The 24,021-nt window shown below is 43.4% G+C and overlaps 1 protein-coding gene across 5 annotated transcripts in view; it reads right to left on the bottom strand.

The window, feature by feature from the left end:
- The window catches only part of ADAM12 (ADAM metallopeptidase domain 12), a 381,920-nt gene that overhangs the window by 258,705 nt on the left and 99,194 nt on the right, over positions 1–24,021 (bottom strand). For all 5 annotated transcript variants that reach the window (XM_049854705.1, XM_049854708.1, XM_049854704.1 and 2 more), the window contains exon 3: positions 10,479–10,552. In XM_049854705.1, coding sequence (XP_049710662.1) covers positions 10,479–10,552 — 74 coding nt within the window. The remainder of the gene's footprint in view (positions 1–10,478; positions 10,553–24,021) is intronic.

Genomic DNA, 24,021 nt, shown 5'->3' on the forward strand with positions numbered 1-24,021 from the left:
ACAGTGACTTTAATTTGCCATTGTCGTTGGCAATGAAAACAGTCCTCACAGGGACAGGTAACACCTGTGCTCAAACTCAGACCCCCTGGTCTCATACCAGCAACCCGTTCCTGCCACTTCCTGTTTTCCCACTGGAACCCTGAGCAGGTCATGGGGATGGTTTTGCCTCTAAAAGGATGGGAAAATCAGGGTTTCTATAGAAGTTTCACGAGGCCCTGGTGGTTCAGTGGTAGAATTCTCACCTTCCACGTGGGAGTCTTGAGTTCGATTCCTAGTCATGTACCTCATGTGTAGCCATGGAGACTTGTGTGTTGCTGTGATGCTGAACGGGTCAGCAGAGCTTCCAGACTAAGATGAACTAGAAGAGAGACCTAGTGATCTACTTCCAAAAATCAGCCAACGAAAACCCTGTGGATCATAAGGACTGACCCTGGGGATGGCAGAGGACCAGGCAGCATTTTGCTCCGCTGTGCGTGAGGCAGCCATGAGTCGGGGAACGACTCGATCGCGAGTAACGACTCGATCACGGGTAACGACAAAATAGAGCCATTTCAGCGTCAGGCTTTTACTCAGCACTCCGATAGCGACTGGGGGCGGGCACCGGCAGGTCCATACTCCCACAAAAGCTCCACACCCACGTGGGCGCTCCACAGGTGACCACACAGTGAGACACCACGCATGAGGTGCTGCATTCGGGTACAGGGGCTACTGACTGGCAAAGGCAGAGCCACGATTAGAGGTGGTCTGGCTCCTAAAGAATTCACCCTGCCTCTTTCCTTGTACCTCAGGGTAACCAACAGTTGACGAGGGACGATTCTCCTCTATAGAAATAGCCCAGCTAACAAATGAAGGTCAACAACAGGACATCACCACTTTGCAACTCCTGAAGGTATCACAGCCCCACACCCCGACTGGTATGCTGCCGATCAGCAGAGCTCTACAATGGAAGCATCGGCCTGGTAACCCCCGAACCCACAATCAGTCCAACGTCACAAAAACAACACAGTCATATCGTAGCTCACAGAACTCCTACGTAACTCGGTAGGAAGTACGTGGCACCACCCATAACGTAGTGGTGTTGACCCAAATCCACTCAAGCCAGCAGAAAACGCAGGAGCCAGAGGAACTGGTTAGACAATGCCACGGGATGAAATCAGCAAAACCTAGAATGTGAAAATTTCTACCGGGTAAACGAACTGTTTTCATCAACAAACAAACTGCAAAAATTAAAGAGAGGGAGGGGGAGCCTGTACGTTAAAAGAGATTTCAGAGACACAGGAACCAAAACCAACACGAGGGCTGTTTATATTGTCATTCAAACAACACGACTGTGACTGCCAGAACAAGAAAAACAGAGAGTCTGGGAAATGTGCACACTGGCTGGCTGTCTGCTTCTGAGGGATGACAGTGGATTTTGTGCGATAAAAATCACCCAGTTTGAGAGACACACACTTCAGTATCTGTGGATGAGAGGATGTGATGCCTGCGGGTGGGGCATCTGACCACCGTGGGTTGGTGGTTGTTGAACACGTGTGACAGGGACGTGGGCGCTAATGGTTGTGTCTGCTCACCTAATGATGCCCAGATGTGTTAGACAGGCCTGCTCGGCCACAGCACACAGATAGCTGGGGAGCACTCTGGTTGTTGCTGTCACCTAGAGCTGAGAACAGGATAGGTGGGCCCGTGACCCAGGACAGTGAATTAGGAGCAGAGAGACTGGGGGCGAGGAAAGCTGGGTCACAGGCCCAGAATCCAGGACGGCGAGAGTCCTGGAGAGATGGGAGCAGGAGGGAGGCAGACCAGACCCAAGGATATGATTACTGCCCCGAAGGAGAGAAGTGGCCCAGTAAGGACAAAAGCAGGGAGGAGGGAGAGCAGTGGGATGCAGTGCTCAGACCTCTCACATCTGATACCACGTGGCCCTTATTGCGATGGTGGGGGGAAGGCACAGCCAGCCCAGAATGGAGAGGCTGAAGCACCCTTACCCGAGAAGCCCTCTGACGCCCCTTCCCAACCCTGTATCAATCATCTCCTCTTACATTAGGGGTACGGAAGCGGCCCTAGAAAAAGTGGGGTGGGGGCTGCAGAACCAGAACGTCATTCAGAACTCCAGGAAAAGTCAGATTTGCTTTTGTGGATTATATCATAAAGCTACACCTTCATTCCTAAGCCTGGGAACTGTGGCCTAAACCAAGCACAAAGACCAAATAATTTTCTAGAGTAAGAAAAGATTCAGAGAAAACCTGTTGGTCATCTTCCATGCTATATGGTGTGTCAGTGAAGGGAGGCAAGGAGGGGGCCTCTCCCTAATAATAAAACCTGCATCAGGGTCCCGGCTTTTTTTTTTTAAATAATTTTTATTGTGCTTTAAGTGAAAGTTTACAAATCAAGTCAGTCTCTCACACAAAAACTCACATACACCTTCCTACATACTCCCAATTACTCTCCCCCTAAAGAGACAGCGTGCTCCCTCCCTCCACTCACTCTTTTCGTGTCCTTTTCACCAGCTTCTAACCCCCTCTAACCTCTCATCTACCCTCCAGGCAGGAGATGCCAACATAGTCTCAAGTGTCCACCTGATCCAAGAAGCTCACTCCTTACCAGCATTCCTCTCCAACCCATGGTCCAGTCCAATCTATGTCTGAAGAGTTGGCTTCAGGAATGGTTCCTGTCCTGGGCCAACAGAAGGTCTGGGGCCATGACCATCGTGGTCCTTCTAGTCTCAGTCAGACCATTAAGTCTGGTCTTTTCATGAGAATTTGGGGTCTGCATCCCACTGTTCTCCTGCTCCCTCAGGGGTTCTGTGTCGGGGCAGTCATTGGTTGTAGCCGGGCACCATCTAGTTCTTCTGGTCTCAGGATGATGTAGTCACTGGTTCATGTGGCCCCTTCTGCCTCTTGGCCTCGTAATTACCTTGTGTCCTTGGTGTTCTTCATTCTCCTTTGATCCAGGTGGGTTAAGACCAATTGATGCATCTTAGGTGGCTGCTTGCTAGTGTTTAAGACCCCAGACGCCACTCTTCAAAGTGGGATGCAGAATGTTTTCTTAATAGATTTTATTACGCCAATTGAAGGTCCTTGCTTTTTAACAAGGAGTTGACTTATGACGAGAAATAAAGGCATACGATATACTGCTGGCACATAACTAATGACCTATTGGCAAATATGTTATGGTTCTTCATTTATCTTCAAAATTTCAAAAAAAATTGATATGCTTTGAAATAATTCAATAAATAAAAAAAGGAATAAAGAGGAATCCAGAAAACACGGCTGTAACTATCAAACGAAAAGTTTTTTCCAAGCCCATGTTAAACGTGATCACAGACAGGAATTCCAATTCCATTTAAGATAATGAATTTGATGTAAACATTTCTTTAAAAAACCAGAACCTAAGATCTTGGCATCCTGTGGTGTGGTGTCGCAATATACGGGAAGGAGCCCTGGTGACACAGTGGTTAAAGCACTCGCCTGCTAACTAAAAGGTTTGTAGTTTGAACCCACCAGCTGCTCCATGGGAGAAAAGTGGCAGTCTGCTTCCTACGAGAATCTATCAAAATCTGTGTTTGTGAAATCAGTAAAATGATTTGAAAGTTTCAAGGTCTCTGGAGATTTGGTGTTACTATCTTGAAGGGCCAGTGAAGAGTCTTCACTGTCACACAAAAGGAAGCTTTGTGACCTTTCTGTTGAGGACAAGACAATCAGAAAATGTCAAGAGGAGGATATTGCTATGGATTGAATTGTGTCCCCCCACTAAACGTGTGTCAATTTGGCTAGGCCATGATTCCCAGTATTGTGTGGATGTCCACCATTTTGTGATTTGATGTAATTTTTTTATGTGTTGTAAATTCTAACCTCTATGATCTTAATGAGGCCGGATTAGAGGCAGTTATGTTAATGAGGCAGGACACAATCTACGGGATTAGATTGTATTTTGAGTCAATCTCTTTGGAGATACAAAAGAGAGAAAGGAGCAGAGAGGAGAGGGATCTCATTATCACCAAGCAAGAAGAGCCAGGAGCAGAGTATATCCTTTGAATCTGCGATTCCTGTGCTGAGAAGCTCCTAGATCAGGAAAAGATTGGTGTCAAGGAGCTTCCCCAGAGCTGACAGAAAGAGAAAGCCTACTCCTGGAGCTGGTGCCATGAATTCGGACTTCTGTTTGTTAAAGTCATCCACTTGTGGCATTTCTGTTATAGCAGCACTAGATAACTAAGAAAAACACTAAATACACCAGCCCATACCTGGTTACCTTGAGTAAGCACTCCTGGCCACACCACACGGAAGGAAACACTGTAATGCCAACCACAAAGGCAGCATCAGCTTTTGCCCCAGACACTACCTGGGAAGGGTCAGGACGACCAGTACTGCCTATCTGGGTTGCAGCACTCTGAGAGGGACATTGAGGCCATAGAATTTTCATCAGAAAATTACAAACCCGCTAAACCCATGAAGTGGAAGACAGCACGCGATCTAATTAAAGTTGAAAATCCACTTCCATATCAAATGCCCTTCTCAAATCCTTCTAACTTTAAGGATGTCCACTCAAGGATGCCACACTCTCAGATTGGAACCCAGGGGCACTGTTTCGAAAAGGTTGATCTTAACCAGTTTGGGCACTTGAAAGTTAAGTCGGGTTAGGGAACAAAAAGATCTAAAAATGGCATTCTGACCTTTCCCAATGTCTGTACCACTTCAAAGACTGGAATGAGGGAGAAGCTCAAGAGAATTTAGCTCTTATTCAGGAAGCAAAATTAAGTCCAATTAGAAAGATCTTAATGTTAAGGAAGAGGAATTTTTACTTAAATCTACGGAGTTTGGTCCAGTTAGAAGATCTCTGAAGTCCAGTAGCTTGTGTCCATTCTGTGAGTCTAGAAATCTCTTGAGGAATTTTCTGCTGTGCTTTCAATCCCACATTGAAGTACCAAGGTGATCTGATACCACCTGATTACCTAAGGCAGGGCACAGGGCTTATAATGCTGTAGGTGTTAGGTGAGCTGATGAGGTGCAGGAAGGAATGTTCCCCTGGACAATGCAACCGCTAAGACAGGAGTCCCAGGCAAGAAGAACGTCCCGGGCTGGCGCTTCCTGGCCAGTCCCACCACTGCCTGACAGAACAGCAAAGTGAAGATGGACACATTCATGTAGCCATATGGGGCTATTGAGCACTTGAAATGTGGCCAGTGTGACCAAGGAACTAATGTTTTTATTTTATTTAAATTAATTTTTAAACCTAAATTTGCACAAGTGGCTAGTAGTTCTCCAACTGTGAATGTAACTTCTTGGGGAATATGTTAAAAATACAGATCCCAAGGCCCGATGGCTAGCGATTCTGATTCATAGAGAGAGATTGGGCCAAAATAGGCCCTAGGTGGTTCCCATGCCTAGTGGTCCAGAAACAATGCCCTGGACTTCAAGGAGGGTAAGAGCCTATGTATGAGCTTCTGGGTGGGTGCTCATCTGCTGCCTGGAGACAGGCTCCAGGATGGATGTGGATGGAGCCTGGGGCTGAGCCTGGAGGCCAGGGGCCCACCTGTTCACCCACCATTGGGCCATCCGGTTCCCAGCCTAGAAATGACATGGAGCACTGGCACGCCTTGGGCTGTGATGCTGTCCATATCCTCAGGACCATGGCCAATGCCCTGCCACATTCGCTGGCCCACACGCTCGTGATCTCCAGCTCACTGCCGCCAAGGACTGCCCACACTTAGGTCAGCTGCAAACATCCATGGACTTCCAAGAAATGCCACACCTAGGCCCAAATCATAACCATCTGCAGGTTACCTTCAGACTGGATTCTGTTAGGCCCAAATGCCCACCCTTCTCCACAACTTTCAGGACCATGTCTGATCCAGATCTCTGTTTTCCTGCCCACTTCTCAAAGGACACTCAGGCGCACTCAGGTGGCGGTTACCTTGTTGACAGCTGCATTGCCTCGGGGGCTCACGTCAAGTTTGCAACCAATGAAAACCTCAGGTCTCATTCACAGGAACTACAGGGAAGCGTCCTTCTGAACTTGCAAAGTTTGTGTTTTTGTTAACCTAAGCATAGGACTTTACATTTATCCCCATTAAATCTCATCTTGTTAGTTTTGGCCCATTGATCCAAACTGCTGAAATCTCTATAATCCAGACTCTGCTGTCCAGATCACAGTTATCCTTTGCCAGCTTTGTGTTGCCAGGAAATGTGATCAACACATCTTTTACGTCTTCGCAGAAACAAGTGACAAAATTGTGGGCCAGGACATGGTGTATACACAACCCCAAGGTCACCAGCAGCAAGCTTGGTCCAGCTGCCCAACGCAGTTCGGGTCAAGAGTGAACAATGGATGAATACCCTCTGGGTAGTTATTCAGTCAACTACTAACCCAACCAATGATCACCCCACGCTGTCTTCATTTCCCCATCCTGCACCAGGTTATTCTGAAAGACGTTGTCATATAAATGTCTGCCCACGTTTATGCCCACATTTGGCTCTCTCAGTCCTTTCTTCTATTATTCTACAGTGAATAATAAGGTTGTCCCCTAAGAGATGCCTGGGGTTATTCGGGATAGAATAAAAGCCAACACCAAAGTCCGTCTAGCTCAAAGACATTCTGGATATAAATTCAGTGGCCATGGGCTTCCCACAACAGCCGCCTTCAATCAGAGATGGGGACAGGGGTTGAAAACAGATGCCTGGTGGGTTTGAGATATCAGAAGTGTGATCTACCACCATTACTTTTAATTATCCCAGATGGGAAAAGTGGGTGTCTGAACTGGCCAACCTGTGCAATAAAGCATTTTGATCAAGGGTGCAGTTGCGCAGAGCACCTGTTTGAGAAATGGCCCGTGAGTCCACGGGGATCAGGCAGAGTTATGGAAGTTATAAAGGGGCTCCCTGCAGCCTCACAGGAAGACAGCAACACTGTGAAAAATGCTTCTCAGGGGAAGCTTTGAGTTTCTTTAAACATTCAATTACGGCTATATAAACACGGGCTTTAAGTGAACAGCATATGATCGCTGTACAAATTGGGGGTGCCAGAAAGCAAGTGAAACAGATGCCCTGACACAACTACCTCAGCCCTGCTCCGTGAAGAGCTGGTTTATCGCAGAACAGTTTCCGAGGAGGGTTAATTAAGTGACGCTCTCTCAGCATTAGCGTCAGATTATGGCTCAGATGGTTTAAGGGACTGGAGTCATTTTTACTTCGGTCATGATCGTGAGGCAAGTTTTTACTTAAAACATATTTCTTGATGTTGTTGTTGTTGTTAGGTGCCATCGAGTCAGTTCTGACTCACAGCGGCTTCATGCAGAAGGAAACACTGCCTGGTCCTGTGCGTCCTCACCACTGTTGTTATCCTTGAGCCCACTGTTGCAGCCATCGCGTCAGGCCATCTCCTTGAGAGTCTTCCTCTTTTTTACTGACCCTCTGCTTTACCAAGCATGATGTCCTTCTCCAGGGACTGGTCCCTCCAGACAACATGATAACTGGATAGTTAAAGGCCCAATATTCAATATTTAGCCCTTTGGAAGTGGGAGTACTTTCTAAAAGTATTATCTTTTGTGAATAATAAATAATTCTACTTTCTTTTTTTCAATGCTTATCAACTTTTTACAAGTTTTTCCCTTCAAAATAAAAGATTTTTCCCCCTAACTTTAAAAGGAATATTTTCTGGTTGCAAAACAGTAAGACAATAAAGAAAGCAGAAGTCTCTATAATCTTACTACTCGGAGATAAACATACACCTGTGTAATTTTAACATTGAACTAAACAAAACCACAGAAATGATTTACTAACACGCTGTTTACATTATCTCTATCATGGACACTTTCACATTAGTAAATATTTTCATCCTTATTTTAACTGCTGTACAGTTTTCTATTTCATAGCTGAGCCATAATTTATTTCCTTCGTATCTTCTAAATGCACTTTTGATCTGTCTTTGACTTATCACAGTTTCACTGAGATACAGTCTCTGAAGTGGATTACTGGGCCAGAGGTTATGCAAACTAAAAATTCTACTGTCTACTGTGCAATTACTACCTTTCACATCTGCAGCATTAAAAGCTACCAGCACACAAGCATTTTCACCCTATAAAATTGTAGATTTTGGGTACCATCTCAAAAAGAATAGTCCATTTAAAAAAAAAGTTATACTAAAGTATTTTGAGGAATACCTTATTAAAAAAATAGTACTGGTATGCTCTTATCAAAATGTTACCTGTATATATGGAATCTCTAAAATCAGTACAAGTAGTATAATTAAAACTACTGAGTATCACAGGAATATATTAAACACTCTCCACATAGTTTCTACAATGTAGGTTGACAGCAAGGTTGGGAAGAGAGAAATAAACTGAGAAGAGATAGCTTTATGTTTTCAACTCGGCTAATTTTGAGATCATCTTGTGAAAGACCTAGAACTGAAAGAGAGTAAGCGAAGGCACCTTTTAAAATGATACTTTATACACATCAGCCACCGCCTTAGAGTCAATGTGTGTTAGACTACCTGCAGTGAGGAAGATAAACCATGTTCACAGGGAACCATGAACGAGGCTAGGAAACCACTTTACAGATGGGCTTTAAGAAACACGTTTTTATACAGAAAAGTACATCCATTAGAAAGCTGAATGAGAAAGTAGGATATAAAGTGGTACACAGGCTATGACATAAATCAGGAAGACAAAAGAAGCAAAGCTTTAAGCATGAGAAAAAAAATCTCTAAAAAAATTCGCCAAAATATTAACCAAGGTTGTCTTTGGTAGCAGGAATACATTTTTTGGGCTCTTATTATTTTTTTTTTTCCTATAGTTTTCAGTTTTCTGCATTAGACACATTTCTTTTATAATGAAAATAAACTACTTAAGGTTTTTGCTAAGTCTCTTTCCATTCCTCTACAGGCAATCGTAACACCAGCTAACAAGTTCTGGGCCAGCCTCGTTCATGCCACTGTCCCTCCAAAAACGTGACAAGAGTAGCAATTCCAATAAAGGAATTTCCTAAATGCAGCTGCCAATTATAAATTCCCAACATCACCACGAGACACCTTATTTTCTTTGATATCTCCCCAGGGAACACCTAGTTGCATCCACAGAGATATTTTAAAAAATCATATACAAACAACAATACACAAAAATCAAAAGGCCACACAATATTCTTACATGGAAAAAAAAAGCATACCAAAATATTTACTTTACTAAGAGAAACATATCAAAAGCAATATACAGGTTTCCATTCAGAACCTTGATTTCCAATGCATGTGTCTGAACCTCTATTCTCCAGTTTAAGATCATCAAGTCTCAACGAAAACTAAAAACAAGTTATTTGCTGTTTACAAAGGCTTTTGAGCCACATGATGGGTAAGGCTATGAGAAATACCAAGAGGCACACTGCAGATCCCAGGGACCACGTTATTGCTATTTCACATTTGGTCATTTTTAAAATCGAGGTAGGCTGTGCTATTATATACTGAACATCAGGATTGGCCACCGATGGTCTGAATTAGTTGGATTTGCTTCGTGTCCTAAATCAAAGCACCGGTTTAAGGAAATGATCAACCGGTTTGCATGGAGACGCTGAGTCAGGTTTTATGACTCCACATCCCTGGGCGGAACTCATTCCAGAAAGTCTGGCTCGCTCTGTACTCATATTTCAGCAAAAATCAGCATTTCAGTGACAGGAAAGGAATAGAAACCAGGACTTCTGAAAGTGGGAAACTCCTATTTTAAATCAAGCAGGATATGGGAAATTGATTCATACCTCTGCACACATACTACTGATTAGAACAACACGATTCATTTCTGGTACGAATCAAACAATGTTCTGGGGCCCCTCGGATCTGAGGAGTCCATGGGGACAGCCATAAAGTGTGAAGGATAACAAGGACAAGAGTTGTTTTTACTTGTGCTCTGAGGCAGACACGTTCTCTCCTGGGAAGACATAGAATATATGTCATGTCCCTGTGCTCCAGAAAAAAATGTAATACCATCTTCTGGAAATTTCTATAACTTTGCAAAAAGAAAAAAAATGATAATTTTTTTAAATAAAGAGATAAAATAAATATACCAATGAGGAGACTTGCTTTGAAAGATAAAATAAACTCTTGGTATTTCTCAGGGAGAAAAGAGTTTCCATTCATTTGAAGCTGTTTCTTCTTATGTAAGTCTGAAATTGCCAAAGGTCAGCTAATAATGGAACGCTGTTATTTGAACAGAACAAGAGATGCTTAAATTCTATCCTTGAAAAATCAGGCTATGAAAAAAGAGGAACTTCAGAACTATGAACAAAACCTGCTTATAGTCTTCTTAGAGTGATAAAATTCTGTTTTTCCATTGGATAATTTCCTGAAGTTAATTCCAGTCTCAAATCCATGTTTGGGTCATGAATCCACATACTTAGTTCTGTTTCTCTAAGTGCCAACTTAAATTACACAGCAGTTTTCAGACCTAGGAGTCTTAATTTTCTCCTGTCATGCAATAAACAAAAATTAACTTGACTTACTCATTTCTTTCCAGATATATGATCAGTTCTTCGCTTCCCAGTTGTATTAGAAAATTCAACACTTCTGGATGATTCTGAAAGATAAACAAGAAAAAGTTAGTTGAAAGACATTTCATTTTGACTTGTCAATTACCTGAACATGCTGCATAGAGTCCGTACTGGCTGAGAAAAATACATTTCCTTCTTGGGAACATTCTGAGACTCCAAGCACAGGAAATCAGGCTGAGAGTCTGGAAAATGCATCGTCCCTCTAAGATGGCACTGACAAGTCCCCCATTCCTGGACATTGCATCCCTTTCCTTCAGCCACGTACCCCTGGAACTTTCTTAACTCCACTCCCCTAAATACTCATTCCTTATCTCTGTCTCTATACAGGGCACCTTCATTTCCCTAACTGCTCGTGCCAGAAGTTTAGCGCTATCTTTGACTCCTCTTTCTCCATCACCTCCCCCATTTAATCCATTAAAAAGTCCTGGTGAATCACCCTCCAAAATACAACTCGTATTGTCCAGGTCTCACATCCCTCCATCCATCATGGTTCAAGCCACAATTACGTCTCACCTGGGTCACCACAATGCCCTTCTAATTCAGGGTCATTGACATCTACCTTTGCCCTCCTCCCAGCCATTCTCCAGGGGCAGCAGGGATGGTATCTTCAAAAACACAACTGAATCAATTCACTCTATTTACGAGAAGCCTGCACTGGTTCCCCACTGTACTAGTGATACGATGCCAACTCTTCATCACAGCAGGAGTCCCTGGGGGGTGCAAACGGTTAATGCAGTTGCTGCTCACCAAAAGTTGATGGTTCAAGCCCACCCAGGGGGACGCCGGAGGAATGGCTGGCCATCTGCTTCTAAAACTTAGCCAATGAAAACTTACAGATCACAACAGAGTGTTGCCTGATATAGCACTGGAAGATGAATCTCGTAGGTTGGAAGGCACTACTGAACAGCTACAACAATGGACTCAACCATACAATGATCATTAAGATGGTACAGGGACTGGGCAATGCTTCATTCTGATATACATAAAGTTGTCATGAGTCAGAGCTGATTCGACAGCAACCAACAATACTATTTCATATTTGAAAGGTATCCCTATAACTCCTACAGACTATAATATTTTATATAAAATATATACTTGTAATATTTGAGCTAGATGATGAACTAACCACATTTTACTACATTTTAAACCAAAATGGACTGTAAGTTCCAAATACCCAACATTTACATTAGTTAAAATGAAACAAAATTTAAATAAAAACCACAACAAATGAAGGTCACCTGAGTTTTGGGCCAATGTTAACACATGTATTAACTAATGCCATATTCCTGGGGTGGGGCAATTTAATTAAAATGAAACACAATTTAGAAATCAGTTGCTCAGCAGCACCAGCCACATTTTAAGACTCAACAGCTCCATGTGGTCAGTGGCTACTACCACTGGGCGGTATAGATACTGGACATCTCCGGCTCTGCAGAAACATCTACTGTGCAGCGCTGAGTCAGGAGTGGCAAGTACATAAAACCTGGGCAAACTTAGGTACGAACCCAAGTTATTTTTTTCATGTGCTTTAAGGAGGGTCTTCTCAATTTTAATTGATGGATAATATTATGTTAAGTAGTTAGTTACTCAAGGTTAAAGGTTAAGCTGGTGATTTTCCAGACACATGAAATGCTCACGTACATTTTTGGGGCCTGAACGAGTCTTGATTTTTATTCTAGCAAAAGATAAAACAAACATGTAGCAATCTTGTGAAAGCCACACTTCTTATGTCTGGTGTTTATATGAATTACATAGATTTGAGTACTTGCTGAGCTTTTAAAATTAACTATGCTATGTAACATTAAACATGTATTATTTGTTTTAATTTGAATATAGTGTATAAAAGTGTTTCTAAGCACCATCTTTGCTTTGGAGCCTGTGACGGGGACTTTTGCCTAAACTTACTTGTGCTTTCTGAAACTTGGATTTGATTACATTATATAATGTCCTCTCTAGGGTTTGCAAATTTGTACTCATTAATTATATCTTAGAAAAACAAGAGTATTAGTTGTGCTTACAACAAAATGTTAGATTAAAAATGTCTCAATATTCTGTCAAACAAGTATATATAAATATGTATACGTGCGTGTATAAAACTTACTGTTTTATATGTGTACTTGGTGTGTATAAAAATAACTTGGTTACTTAAAAATTGCGCTTGCCTTAGATATTAACACACATATAACTGTTTTAAAGGGAAATCCCTAAAATTATATTTGTGAACAAAAACAATCTGCAGCACCTTTTTTCCCCCAAAACAACTGAGGAAGTTTAAACATTAACATTGGTGGTAACTGCACATAAAGCACCCACAGGAGCCTTGTAACGTTTCAAGGTCAACACCCAAAAATACGTTTTCCGCAAGGGAGGTGAGAAGGTCTTTATCTGTATATTTTAGTTGAGGTATGAACATTGCTGTTAGGTGCCGTCGATTCTGTTCCAACTCATAGCGACCCCACGTACAATGGAACAAAACACTGCCCGATCCTACGCCATCCTCACAATCACTGTTATGCTTCAGCCCATTGCTGCTGCCACTGTGTCAATCTATCTTGTTGACGGTCTTCTCTTCTTCGCTGACCCTCTCCGAGGTATGAATGATATGGCAAAAATCAATACAGAGGAAGAACAGAGACCAATTTTAATTCAAAACCAGTGATTCCATTGGATTTCTTAGTTCAAAAGCATGTATTCATTCCATTTTCTCTTGATTGCTATACTTTGGAGATAATGACCTGGGACTGGTTAAATACAGCATTCCTTCTAAAACACGATATATTGATTACCCTAGTACAACCGGGCCTTTTATTGAATCCTTAAAGAACTGCATCTGTTGAATAAATCAATTAAATGCTTATCAACAGGCCAGAAATGTTTTGGTAGCAATTATATTTCTACTTTTTAAAATTGGGAATGGTACACCCAAAAGAGTATATAAAGCATATTGAGACCAGTTTAAAAAACAAACAAGCAATAAAATCATAACCAGGGTACCTGCCACCCAGCTTAAAGAGCAGAACATTACCAGAATCTCAGGAACCCTTTCACCCCAATGTCATCACATTCTCCTTACTTCCCATCAGAGGTAACCATTATCCTAAATTTTCTGTTAGTGATTATCTTGATTCCCTTTATAGTTTATACTGTTTAGCGTATATATTCTTAACATACTGCTTAGTTTATCCAGTTTTGAACCCCGTCTTAGTTATCTGGTGCTGCTATAACAGAAATACCACAAGTGGATGACTTTAAGAAAGAGAAATTTATTCTCTCATGGTTTAGGAGGCTAGAAATTCAAATTCAGCGCACCAGCTCCAGGGGAAGGCTTTCTCTCTCTGTTGGCTCTTGGGGGAGGTCCTTGTCATCAGTCTTCCCCTGGTCAAGGAGATTTTTAGCACAGGGACTCTGGGTCCAAAGAACATGCTCTGCTCCTGGTTCTGCTTTCTTGGTGCTAGGAGGTCCCCATTCCAAGTTTCGGGGTCCCATTTTTTCTCAATCAATGCCCTTACTTTAACTTCAGACATCATTTGAGATTGGGAATTCAGCTGGCATTGTAATTCAGCCATTCTTCAATAAGACTCTGGGTTTGGTTTTCAGCAATATCAGCTCTGTTGCTACAAGAAATAAGGCTTTCTTTCAAGGCACAGTTAGAAATTTTGAGGACGTTTATACGCGCCTGAGCTTTGACTCTGAAGCCCTGAGCTCATCTCTTTCCTTCATCACTTTGTCTAGTGAAAGCAGGACCAACCAACCAGCTTCCTTATACTTCTCACTATGACAAAATTGCAGTCACCCAGGGCCTTGCCCTTTCACCAATACCTGATCTATTGGCGGTGATACTTTGCCTATTTGTATTGCTACCTCACACCATGGATTAGCAGTACCCTCTTTACTACTGGAATAGACACTTACTCTGGATGTGGATTTCCCTTCCCTACATGCAGGGCTTCTGCCAAAACTACAAACCATCGACTTACAGAATGCCTTATCCACCATCATGGTATCCCATACAGCATCATCTTGGATCAAGGGACTCACTTCACAGCAAACAAAGTGGAGTAATGGGTCCATGCTCATGGAATTCACTGGTCTTACCATGTTCCCTATCATCCTGAAGCAGCTGACTTGACAGAATGATGGAATGGCCTTCTAAAGACACAACTACAGTGCCAGCTAGGTGGTACTACCTTACAGGGTTGGTGCAATATTCCCCAGGAGGCTGTATATGCTCTAAACCAGCACCCAATATATAGTACTGTTTCTCCACAGCCAGGATTCATGGGTCCAGGAATCAAGGGGTGGAAACAGGAGTGGCACCATTCACATTATCCCTAGTAACGCACTCACAAGATTTTTGCTTCCTGTCCCCACAACCCTATGTTCTGTGGGTTTAGAGGTCTTAGTTCCAAAGGGAAGAATGCTTTCACCTGGAGACACATCTCTGATTCCACTGAACTGGAAGTTAAGAATGCCACCTGGCCACTTTGGGCTCCTTATGCCTCTGGATCAACAGGCAAAGAGGGTAGTTACCATACAGGCTGGTGTGACTGATCCTGATTACTAAGAGGAAATCAGATTGATATTACATAATGGAGGTAAAGAAGAGTGTGTTTGGAACACAGGAGATCCCTTAGGGCATCTCTTAGTACTACCATGCGACTGAAATCAATGGAAAACTACAGTAAACCAATGCCGACATGACTACTAAAGGCCTAGATACTTCAGGGATGAAGGTTTGGGTCACCCCACCAGGCAAAGAACCACGACCAGCTGAGGTGCTTGCTGCATGCAGAGGGAATACGGAATGGGTAGTGGAAAAAGGTAGTTCTAAATGCCACTTATGACCACATGACTAGTTGCAGAAATGAAAACTAACTGTTATGAATATTCCTGCCTTGTACGTGTGCAAATATTTTTGTTTCCTTCACTTATAAAATACGAGATGTAAACAGGGCTAGTGCGTTTTCAGTTGTGTATGTGTTAGCTGTATCATGTTAAGTGCAAATATGATTTTATAATTATCTTTATTCAGAGATTATGTATGGTTTAAGGAGATGTGTATGGATATCAAGTTGACAAGGGTGGACTGTGATCATTAAGGTTGTATGTCAATTTGGCTGGGCCATGATTCTCAGTGGTTTGGCAGTTATATTGTTTGGCAGTCGTATAATGATGTGACCACCTCCATAATGAAATTTGCTATAAGGTGATCTGCTATGAGTACTCAATCAGTTGAAAGGGAGTTTCCTTGTGGGTGTGGCCTATATCTAAGTGGACTTTCTGGCAAGGCTTGTGGGCGCTCGCTCTGGATCCTACAGCTGGCTCCTGTTTGTCTGACCTCCGGTTCTCGGGACTTGAGCTAGCAGCTTACCTGCCATCTTGCCTGTCAGTCTTTGGATTCCTCAGTCTTTGCAGCCTGTGAGTAAGAGCCCTGCTGTCTGATTTGCCTCCCTTGGGTTCGCCAGCCCCTGAGGTACGTGAATCAGGAGAAGCCTCCAGCCTGACCCACGCTCCAGCCTCTACAGCTGCATGAGCCATTTCCTCAATCTCTCTCTCTCTCTCTCTCTATATATATCGGTATGCTTTACTAGTTTATTTTTTTTAGTGGGTTTTACTAGTTTTGCTTCTTTAGAGAACCCAGCCTAAGATAAACCTTAGGTAGATGGCCTCACACACTGTACATTCTTCTCAGACTGGTTTCTTTTACTTAACCTTATGTCTGTTAGATTCATCCGTGTGGTTGTGGGTAGCTGCAGTCACATATTTTCACCCCTGTGAAATGATCTATGGTATGAACAATTTATACTTCCATTCTCCTGTAGATGGACATCTGTGTTTTTTCTGATCTCCTCTCTTCTCTTCCCAGTAACACTGTTACAAACCTTCTTGTGCCCATGCTCCCCTCCTGCACGGGTACAACTTTCCCTGGGTAAACACCTGCATGAAATCTCTAGGTGGTGGAATCTGTACGTATGTGACTGTTATGGGTTGAATTGTGTCCCCTAAAATATATGTTGTAAATCCTAACTTTACCTGTGGTTATAGAATCTCATTTGGGAATGGGTTTTCTCTGTTACGTTACTGAGGCAGTATTAGTGTAGGGTGGGTCCTAAGTCAATCTCTTTCGAGGTATAAAAGAACAGATTAAGCAAGCAAGCACTAATGAGTAGAAGATACACACCACGTGAACCTAGAAAAAGAAGCTGAAGAAAGACAAGGACCTTGGCCCAGAGCAGACAGAAAGAGAGCTTTGCCCTAGAGCTCATGCCCTGATTTCAGACTTTTAGCCTCCTAAAGCTGTGAGAAAATAAATTTCTGTTTGCTAAAGGCACCAAGAGCATTGGTGGTGGAGTGCTTAAAGTACTTGGGCTGCTAATCAAAAGGTCTGCAGTTGGAACCCACCAGCCGCTCTGTGGGAGAAAGATGTGACAGTCTGCTTCTGTAAAGATTACAGCCTTGGAGACCCTGTGGGGCAGTTCTACCCTGTCCTTACAGGGTCCCTAATGAGTCGGAATCAACTCGATGGCGATGGGTTTTAAGGAAACCCACTTGTGATAGTTCTGTTATAGCAGCACTAGATAATTAAGACTGTGACTTTACTACAGATCTTTAAATTGTTTTCCAAAGCACAAGTAGTGACAAAGAAGATATTAGTCCGAAGGACTGAAGGACCGACCACATGAGCCACAGCCTCCATAGCCCGGCTATCACCACTGACCACTCTGACAGGGATCACAATAGAGGGTCCTGGACAGAATGGGAGAAAAATGTAGAACAAAATTCAAATTCACAAAAAAAGACTATTCTAGCAGGGCTCTTGGGCTTTTGCTCACTCTGGATCCTGCAGCTGGCTCCCGTTCATCTGACTTGAGCTAGCCGCTTACCTGCAATCTTGGGACTCGTCAATCTTCGCGGCCTGTGAACAAGGGCCCTGCTCTCTGACCTGATCTTGGGTCACCAGCCCTTTTGGCTACGTGAATCAGGAGAGGTCACAAATTTGGAATGTTCCAGCGTCTACAACCACATGAGCCATTCCCTTGATATAAATCTCTCCATATACATTTATATGCTTTACTGGTTTTGCTTCTCTAGAGAATTCAGCCTGAGACAGTTTCCAGGGCTGTAATCTTTACAGAAGCAGACTGCCACATCTTTCTCTGCAGAGCAGCTGGCGGCTTCAAACTGTCAACCTTACAGTTAGCAGTCAAGCACTTAACCACTGCACCACCAGGGCTCCTACTGTATTACCACAGCTTGATTACGAGGCTTGATATTTTCTAAGAGAAGTCTTCTCACCTTCATGTGTGAGCACACTGGTATTGCTCTATTGTTTTCTGGCTTCCATTCATGTTGAGACATCAGTCCTCAGGCTTCTTGTACAGGTGATCTGTCTTTTCCAGCTGGTTGCTTGTAGGGTCTTCTGTTTTCTTCAGTGTTTGGCAATGTCACCGTAATTTGTCTAGGTGTAGATGTCTTTGTATTAATTCACCTTTGTCTTCCTTGGAGAAAAGGATGTTTCCTTACTCTCCTCTTCTTCAAAGTAGGTTTATCTCTCATTCACCCTTATACACCTTTCTCCTGTGGTGCTCGGCAGACAGTGGCAGGTTGGAGAAAGCAGGTATGGATGGGGCGGGGGGGGGGGGGGAGGCGGATCCAGGGTTAGGGACTGTGCAGGAAAGAGCGGCGAAAGACCAAGATGGAGAGAATATGGGAGTGGAGGTGAAGGCACTGATTATATGGCTGAGTAAATGGGACCATCAGGTGCTGACCAAAAAGGTGCCACAGACACCTTCTGTGGACAGGGCTTTGTGGAGCAGACATTCCAGAGAAAACAGGACCGATTCTTATGGAATATTGACCAGGAGGAAAAGCAAGAGTTGTACCTAAAGAGAATCATTTGACCCTGGAAGTAATCTATCCTCAGCAAAGATGATGATGAACAGGAAGATGTTACAGGAACGTTCAACAATTTCCTGGTGCCCCCAAAGTCTTAAGGAAGAATGTCTGTCTTTGTTAGTTTCAAATGACAACTGAATCAATCTGTTTTTCTTATTGTACTGCCTCTTAAGCTACATAATGCATGCTATACAAGGCACTCAGATTTATCAGTATTCATACTTACATGTATGCATGTATATAAGTGCATGTATGTACGTATGTTTGTGTGTAATTACATTCCATGCATGTAATTTTCATAGAGGTTTTCGTGGAATAGCTCTTGCAGTTTTTATTTACACTTCGCTCCTGATTTCATGGAGCCCTGGTGGTGCAGTGGTTAACAGCTATGGCTGCTAACCAAAAGGTCAGCAATTTGAATCCATCAGTCGCTCCTTGGAAACCATATGGGGCAGTTCTACTCCATCCTATAGGGTTGCGATGAGTCAGAATTCACTTGATGGCAATGGGTTTGGTTTTGTTTGCCTGGTTCCATCATCTCCTCCCCTCCCCCCGCCAAAAAAAAAAAAAAAAACAAACCCCATCGCCATTAAGTGGATCCCAGGGCTCAGCTGTAAGTCCCCGGATTGGAGAGAGAGGTCCTGAGATAAGTTCCCAGGCAAATGCAGCCTTTACTGAACCTCACTACCTCCTAAGTAGGGCTGAAGCTGCATTACTGGGCCCAGAATACCAGATGCACACATTCCCCTCCACACGCATGCTCTCCCAGGAGGCCCATCACTCCCTTGATCCATGAGTGTTTGGCAGGCCCTCCCACCGCCCATCTCTTGGATGCTCAGTGACCCTGTGCTTCCTCAGGGCTCTCACCCAACGCCTTTGGTCGGGGTACCCTAGCTAACTGCAAGTATAAACAGATGTTTTGAAAATGTTCTATTGATTATCTACAGGTTTTTCTTCTTGCCATTAGTCATGTTGCGCTGCCTTCCTGTAATCTGTATAATTGGGAATGTACCCAAATTTGCGTTTGAATGGTTTCCCCCATTGTAGATGCAGAGCAGCTCAAGTCAATAGACTTAGCTTTTCATGGATGCAGGGATGCTTATGATTCTTTCCCCTCATGGATGGACTCAGGCAGAGCATCATCTCCCTGGACTTTCTACGTTCTTAGTGAAGAGTCAACTGTCAACAACTTAGAACAGCCTGAACCTGACCATGAAGCTGAAATCATTGTGGCAGTGAGGAGGCAGCTGGGTTGGCAGGAAAGAAGGGGATTACCACTTAAAAATAAACAAACAAACAAAAAAAGATGTGGTCAACAGCCAAACCCACTGCCACCACGACTCCTAGGTTGTCCTTTCATGGTCTGTGGTCAGTCCTGAGCCAAAGCTTCTCATCTCAACTGTCAATTCTGGACGCTTGGGGCATCTAATTTTTCAAGCAGAACAATATTAAAATATTGCATTCAAGGGAACTCTGAAATAACAAGATCCTTCTCCAGCACTAAAGAAATGCTTCAGACTGTGGCCTTGGCATTCATGGGGCACGGGGGAGCCATTTATCGCTATGAATATTTAGAGGCAATCTTGATTACCACTTTAATACTAGAGCTGTCGCTCCACAGCCTGAGAGACGCACACCGTGGAATTTAGTGGGGACCAAAGTGAATTAACTGCAGTACACCACAGTCAGGAATTAAGCCTCTGTGCGGCATAACGGGGTGTCCCTGGCTTGGGTCTTTCAGTTATGACATAAATGAAGATAATGTAAGGTATTGATTTTTTTTTTTCCTCATGGGAAATTGACATTACCCAGCAATTTGCTGAAATATGCAGACTGGCGCATGTCATCTTTAGGTAAAACTGCTTCTGAAAGATACATAAAGTCGCTGTAAATTGTTTCTGTGTTAAAACATTGAATTATTTGTAGTACGGAATCTTCTTACTATATTTTTGTGGCATAATAAGCTTTGCCATCTTCAGCTCCATTCTCCTTTCTTCCCGGGAACAGGCACAACCTTGGGCACATGTAATGCTCTCAGCTCAAGCTCTTGATCCCATGGCAACTGGAATGATCACAGACGCTTAGATTTGTAGCAAACATTCTGGATTACTGTAGCTATGCACAGAGCATCTTAAAGACTTAAAGGCCCATCCAAAGGCCAGCCTCCCTACACCCAGCATCCCCCACACACACAGGCCCATCGGCAGCCCGGCCACCCCGCACCCAGCATCCCGCACACACACAGGCCCATCCACAGCCCAGCCACCCTGCACCCAGCATACTGCACACACAGGCCCATCTGCAGCCCGGCCACCCCATGTCCAGCATTCTGTGCACATAAGTATCCTAGATTCCTGATGCTTCTCTGACAGAAATACCACAAGTAGTAGGTGGCTTTAAAGAACAGAAATTATTTTCTCACAGTTCAGGAGGCTAGAAGCCTGAATTCAGAGAGCCAGCTCTAGGGGAAGGCTCTCCGTTGGCTCTGGGGCAGAGATCCCTGTCTCAGCTTCTCTAGCCCCAGCATCCCTCGGTTCCCCGGTGTCCTGCCGTGGCATGTATCTTCCCCCACTTGTGCTAGCTTGTCTCTGTATCTAAATCGCTCCTTATAGCTCAGAAGTGATTAGGCTTAGGATACGCCCTACACCAGCACAGTGTCATTAACATAACAAAGAAAACCCTATTCCCAAACAGCATCACATCCACAGGTACGTTAAGGCCAGGGTTCCAACACATTCTTGGGGAGATACCGTTCAACCCACAACACGCAGGTTCTGCGCCCTTGTGAACAGACACCATACAACAGGCCCGGGATGAGAAGTACTCCTCATGTGAAGAAGCTCTTTTGTGGGCGCCAGAACCCAAATTCACTTTAGCATCCTCACACAACCTCCAACAGCCCAGAGAAAGGTCCCTGACCCCCCTTAGTGACTTCTAGAGGCATCCTAAATTGAGAGTTTTACGAATTCCTCCCCCTTTGATTGCAAAGGAACAATGATTTTTAAAAAGAAACCACTACTTCATCTTGGAGATGTCATTTTTTTTTTCCACTAGGAGGCAGCTCTGGGCAGAAGTTTGTCTACAGACTGTCTAGATGCTGCAACTTGGGCTATGGGACTGCAGGCCTCAGTTTTCTCATCAGGAAAATGGGGACAGCAATACTTTTCCTGCCTATCAATGTGGCAGGCAGAATAAAGGACCTCAAAGACAAGCACGTCCTAATGCCTGGAACCTGTTACCATGTTACCTTACATGGCAAAGTGATTTTGCAGATGTGATTAATGCTAAGAACCTTGAGATGGGGAGTTATCCTGGATTATCTGGGTGGGCTCGATGTAATCACGAGCCTTTGAGTAGAGAACCTCTCCAGGCTGGGGCCAGAGAGATGCGATGTGAGTCGGATTCTGCCTGGATTGCTCATTCTGCAGGTGGAGGAAGGGCGCCAAGAGCCAAGGAAGGCGGTGGCATTTAGAAGTTAGAAACAGCTCTGTTTACAGCCAGCAAGAAAATGGGGACCTGTGTTCTACAACCGCAAGGAACTGAATTCTGCCAACATCATTAATGAGGAGTGAACAGAGCCTCCCCTAGAGCTCCACAAAGGCAGGCATTCCCTGCAACCATCGTGATTTTAAAGCAGGTGAGGCCTGAAGCAGGGAAACCAGCCGTGCCCCCTGGACTTCCGACCTACCGACCTACAGATACAACAGACTGTTTTTACAGCAGCAGTGGAAAACTAATATAACCGGGAAGAATGCTATGAGATTCGGATGGGAAAATGTGTGTTTGCAAACCATGAGGCATGATGTGATTAAAATGCATGCTTATCATGGAAATCCAATCAGATGAAACCACTACTTCACACACCATGACAGTGACAAAATGCTGTCTCACTTATTATTTATTGTTCTTTACCCAAATTGCACCCCTTTGTGCTTTTTGTATTTAGGTCTCAACAGGCATAATAAATTAGGTTAAAAAAAAACTGAACTAACAACATTTTCAAAAAGTAATATTATGCATTCATTAATAGAAGGCCTATTTATGAGCCAGGCGCCAGGGAGATATCTGAAAACAACTCACTTGGCTCCTCTTCTTCTTTCACGTGGGGAAAAGCATCTTACATAATATTCGGGTAATCCCTGACTTATGATGTATTTGTGTAATGATGATCCCCACTTAACGATGGTCTGTTGTATTTGTTTTTTGTACATTCTATTATTAGTGAACCCTGGTGGCCCAGTGGCTAAGAGCTCGGCTGCTAACCAAAAGGCCGGTAGTTCGAATCCACCTGCCACTCCTTGGAAATCCTATGGAGCAGTTCTACTCTGTCCTACAGGGTCGTTATGAATTGGAATCAACTCTACGGCAATAGCTATACCGGTATCATCAGTAATATGCACTACGAACAATGTTGCAGCGTGTAATTTGCTGCTGTCTCATTCTCAGATGTTTACTGGCAGATGTTCAAAGATCAGATTTATAAAGACCCTGATAAAAGGCAGTAATAATGCAAACTAAAAACAAAGAGGGTTTCAACTCACGTCAACCAATTTATGATGGAGTTGTCGGAAGGGAACCCCATCTTCAGTTGAGGATTACCAAAATGTATGACCAGCATTACAGAAAGGGGTGATAGAAGGTTCTAGAAGTTGTGTGTGGATGTGGCACAAAGTATGTGAATACACTTCATTTTGATGTGAAGTATTCTAAATGTAATACTTTCTAAGATATACTCACTGATGTCATCAATAACACTAATACTATTACAAAGTACTACAGATCTTTGGTTTTTGGAATGACCTGCTGAGCCTTACATGACACAGCCATAAAATAGTGTGCACTGTGTTCATTAACCAGAAAGCTTGGTTTCCAAGTCAAAGTTCATTTATCTAACTAATTTAATGTCTGGAAACACTCCTGCACCATTTTTTCTACAACACCATTTCAGAACTGTTAGTCAAGGGAAGTTAAAAGCTTAAGTTGCTAGTCCGCTTGCATGCGAGCTGTCTTCTGGAGAGAATGTCCCATTTAGATGGTGACTAAGAGCCATTTGTAAAGTGTCCCTGGAATCTCTTTCAAATAAACATTAGCAGGATATAACAAACCCCTTCAAAACTAATCCTGCTATGGATCACAGCAGCACTGCCAAGTCACGGTGTACTTAGTGACCCCTAGGACAATTAGGCGTTCTCATTAAAAACAGGATTATAGCTGATTGTTGACTTTTTATAAAAGCACATTCAAATTGCTCCATAAAAATGCATGCTAAGGCCCTGCAAAGATCTATAAGAATTCATGTTTCACTACTTCAGAAAACTAACTGGTGGGACAGAAATCATGGTCTGGTTGTTACTAACGGGTTCCCTTTGCGTGCCTGTCACCCTTGGGGAGTTTGGGCCTCGAGGTCAGGAGGGAAAAGGAACAGGAGGATGGGGGGCAACAGGAACGTTTGTTCATTGCTGATGGGAATGCAAAACTGTGCAGCTGCTTCGGACGGCAACCTGGCAGTTTCTCACAAAGCTAAGCATGGGCTTATCATCTGACCCAATGATCACGCTCTTAGGTGTTACCCAAAGAAGCTGAAAACCTATGTCCACAT

Source organism: Elephas maximus, chromosome 16 (genome assembly GCF_024166365.1).
Source record: "Elephas maximus indicus isolate mEleMax1 chromosome 16, mEleMax1 primary haplotype, whole genome shotgun sequence".
NCBI lineage: Eukaryota > Metazoa > Chordata > Mammalia > Proboscidea > Elephantidae > Elephas > Elephas maximus.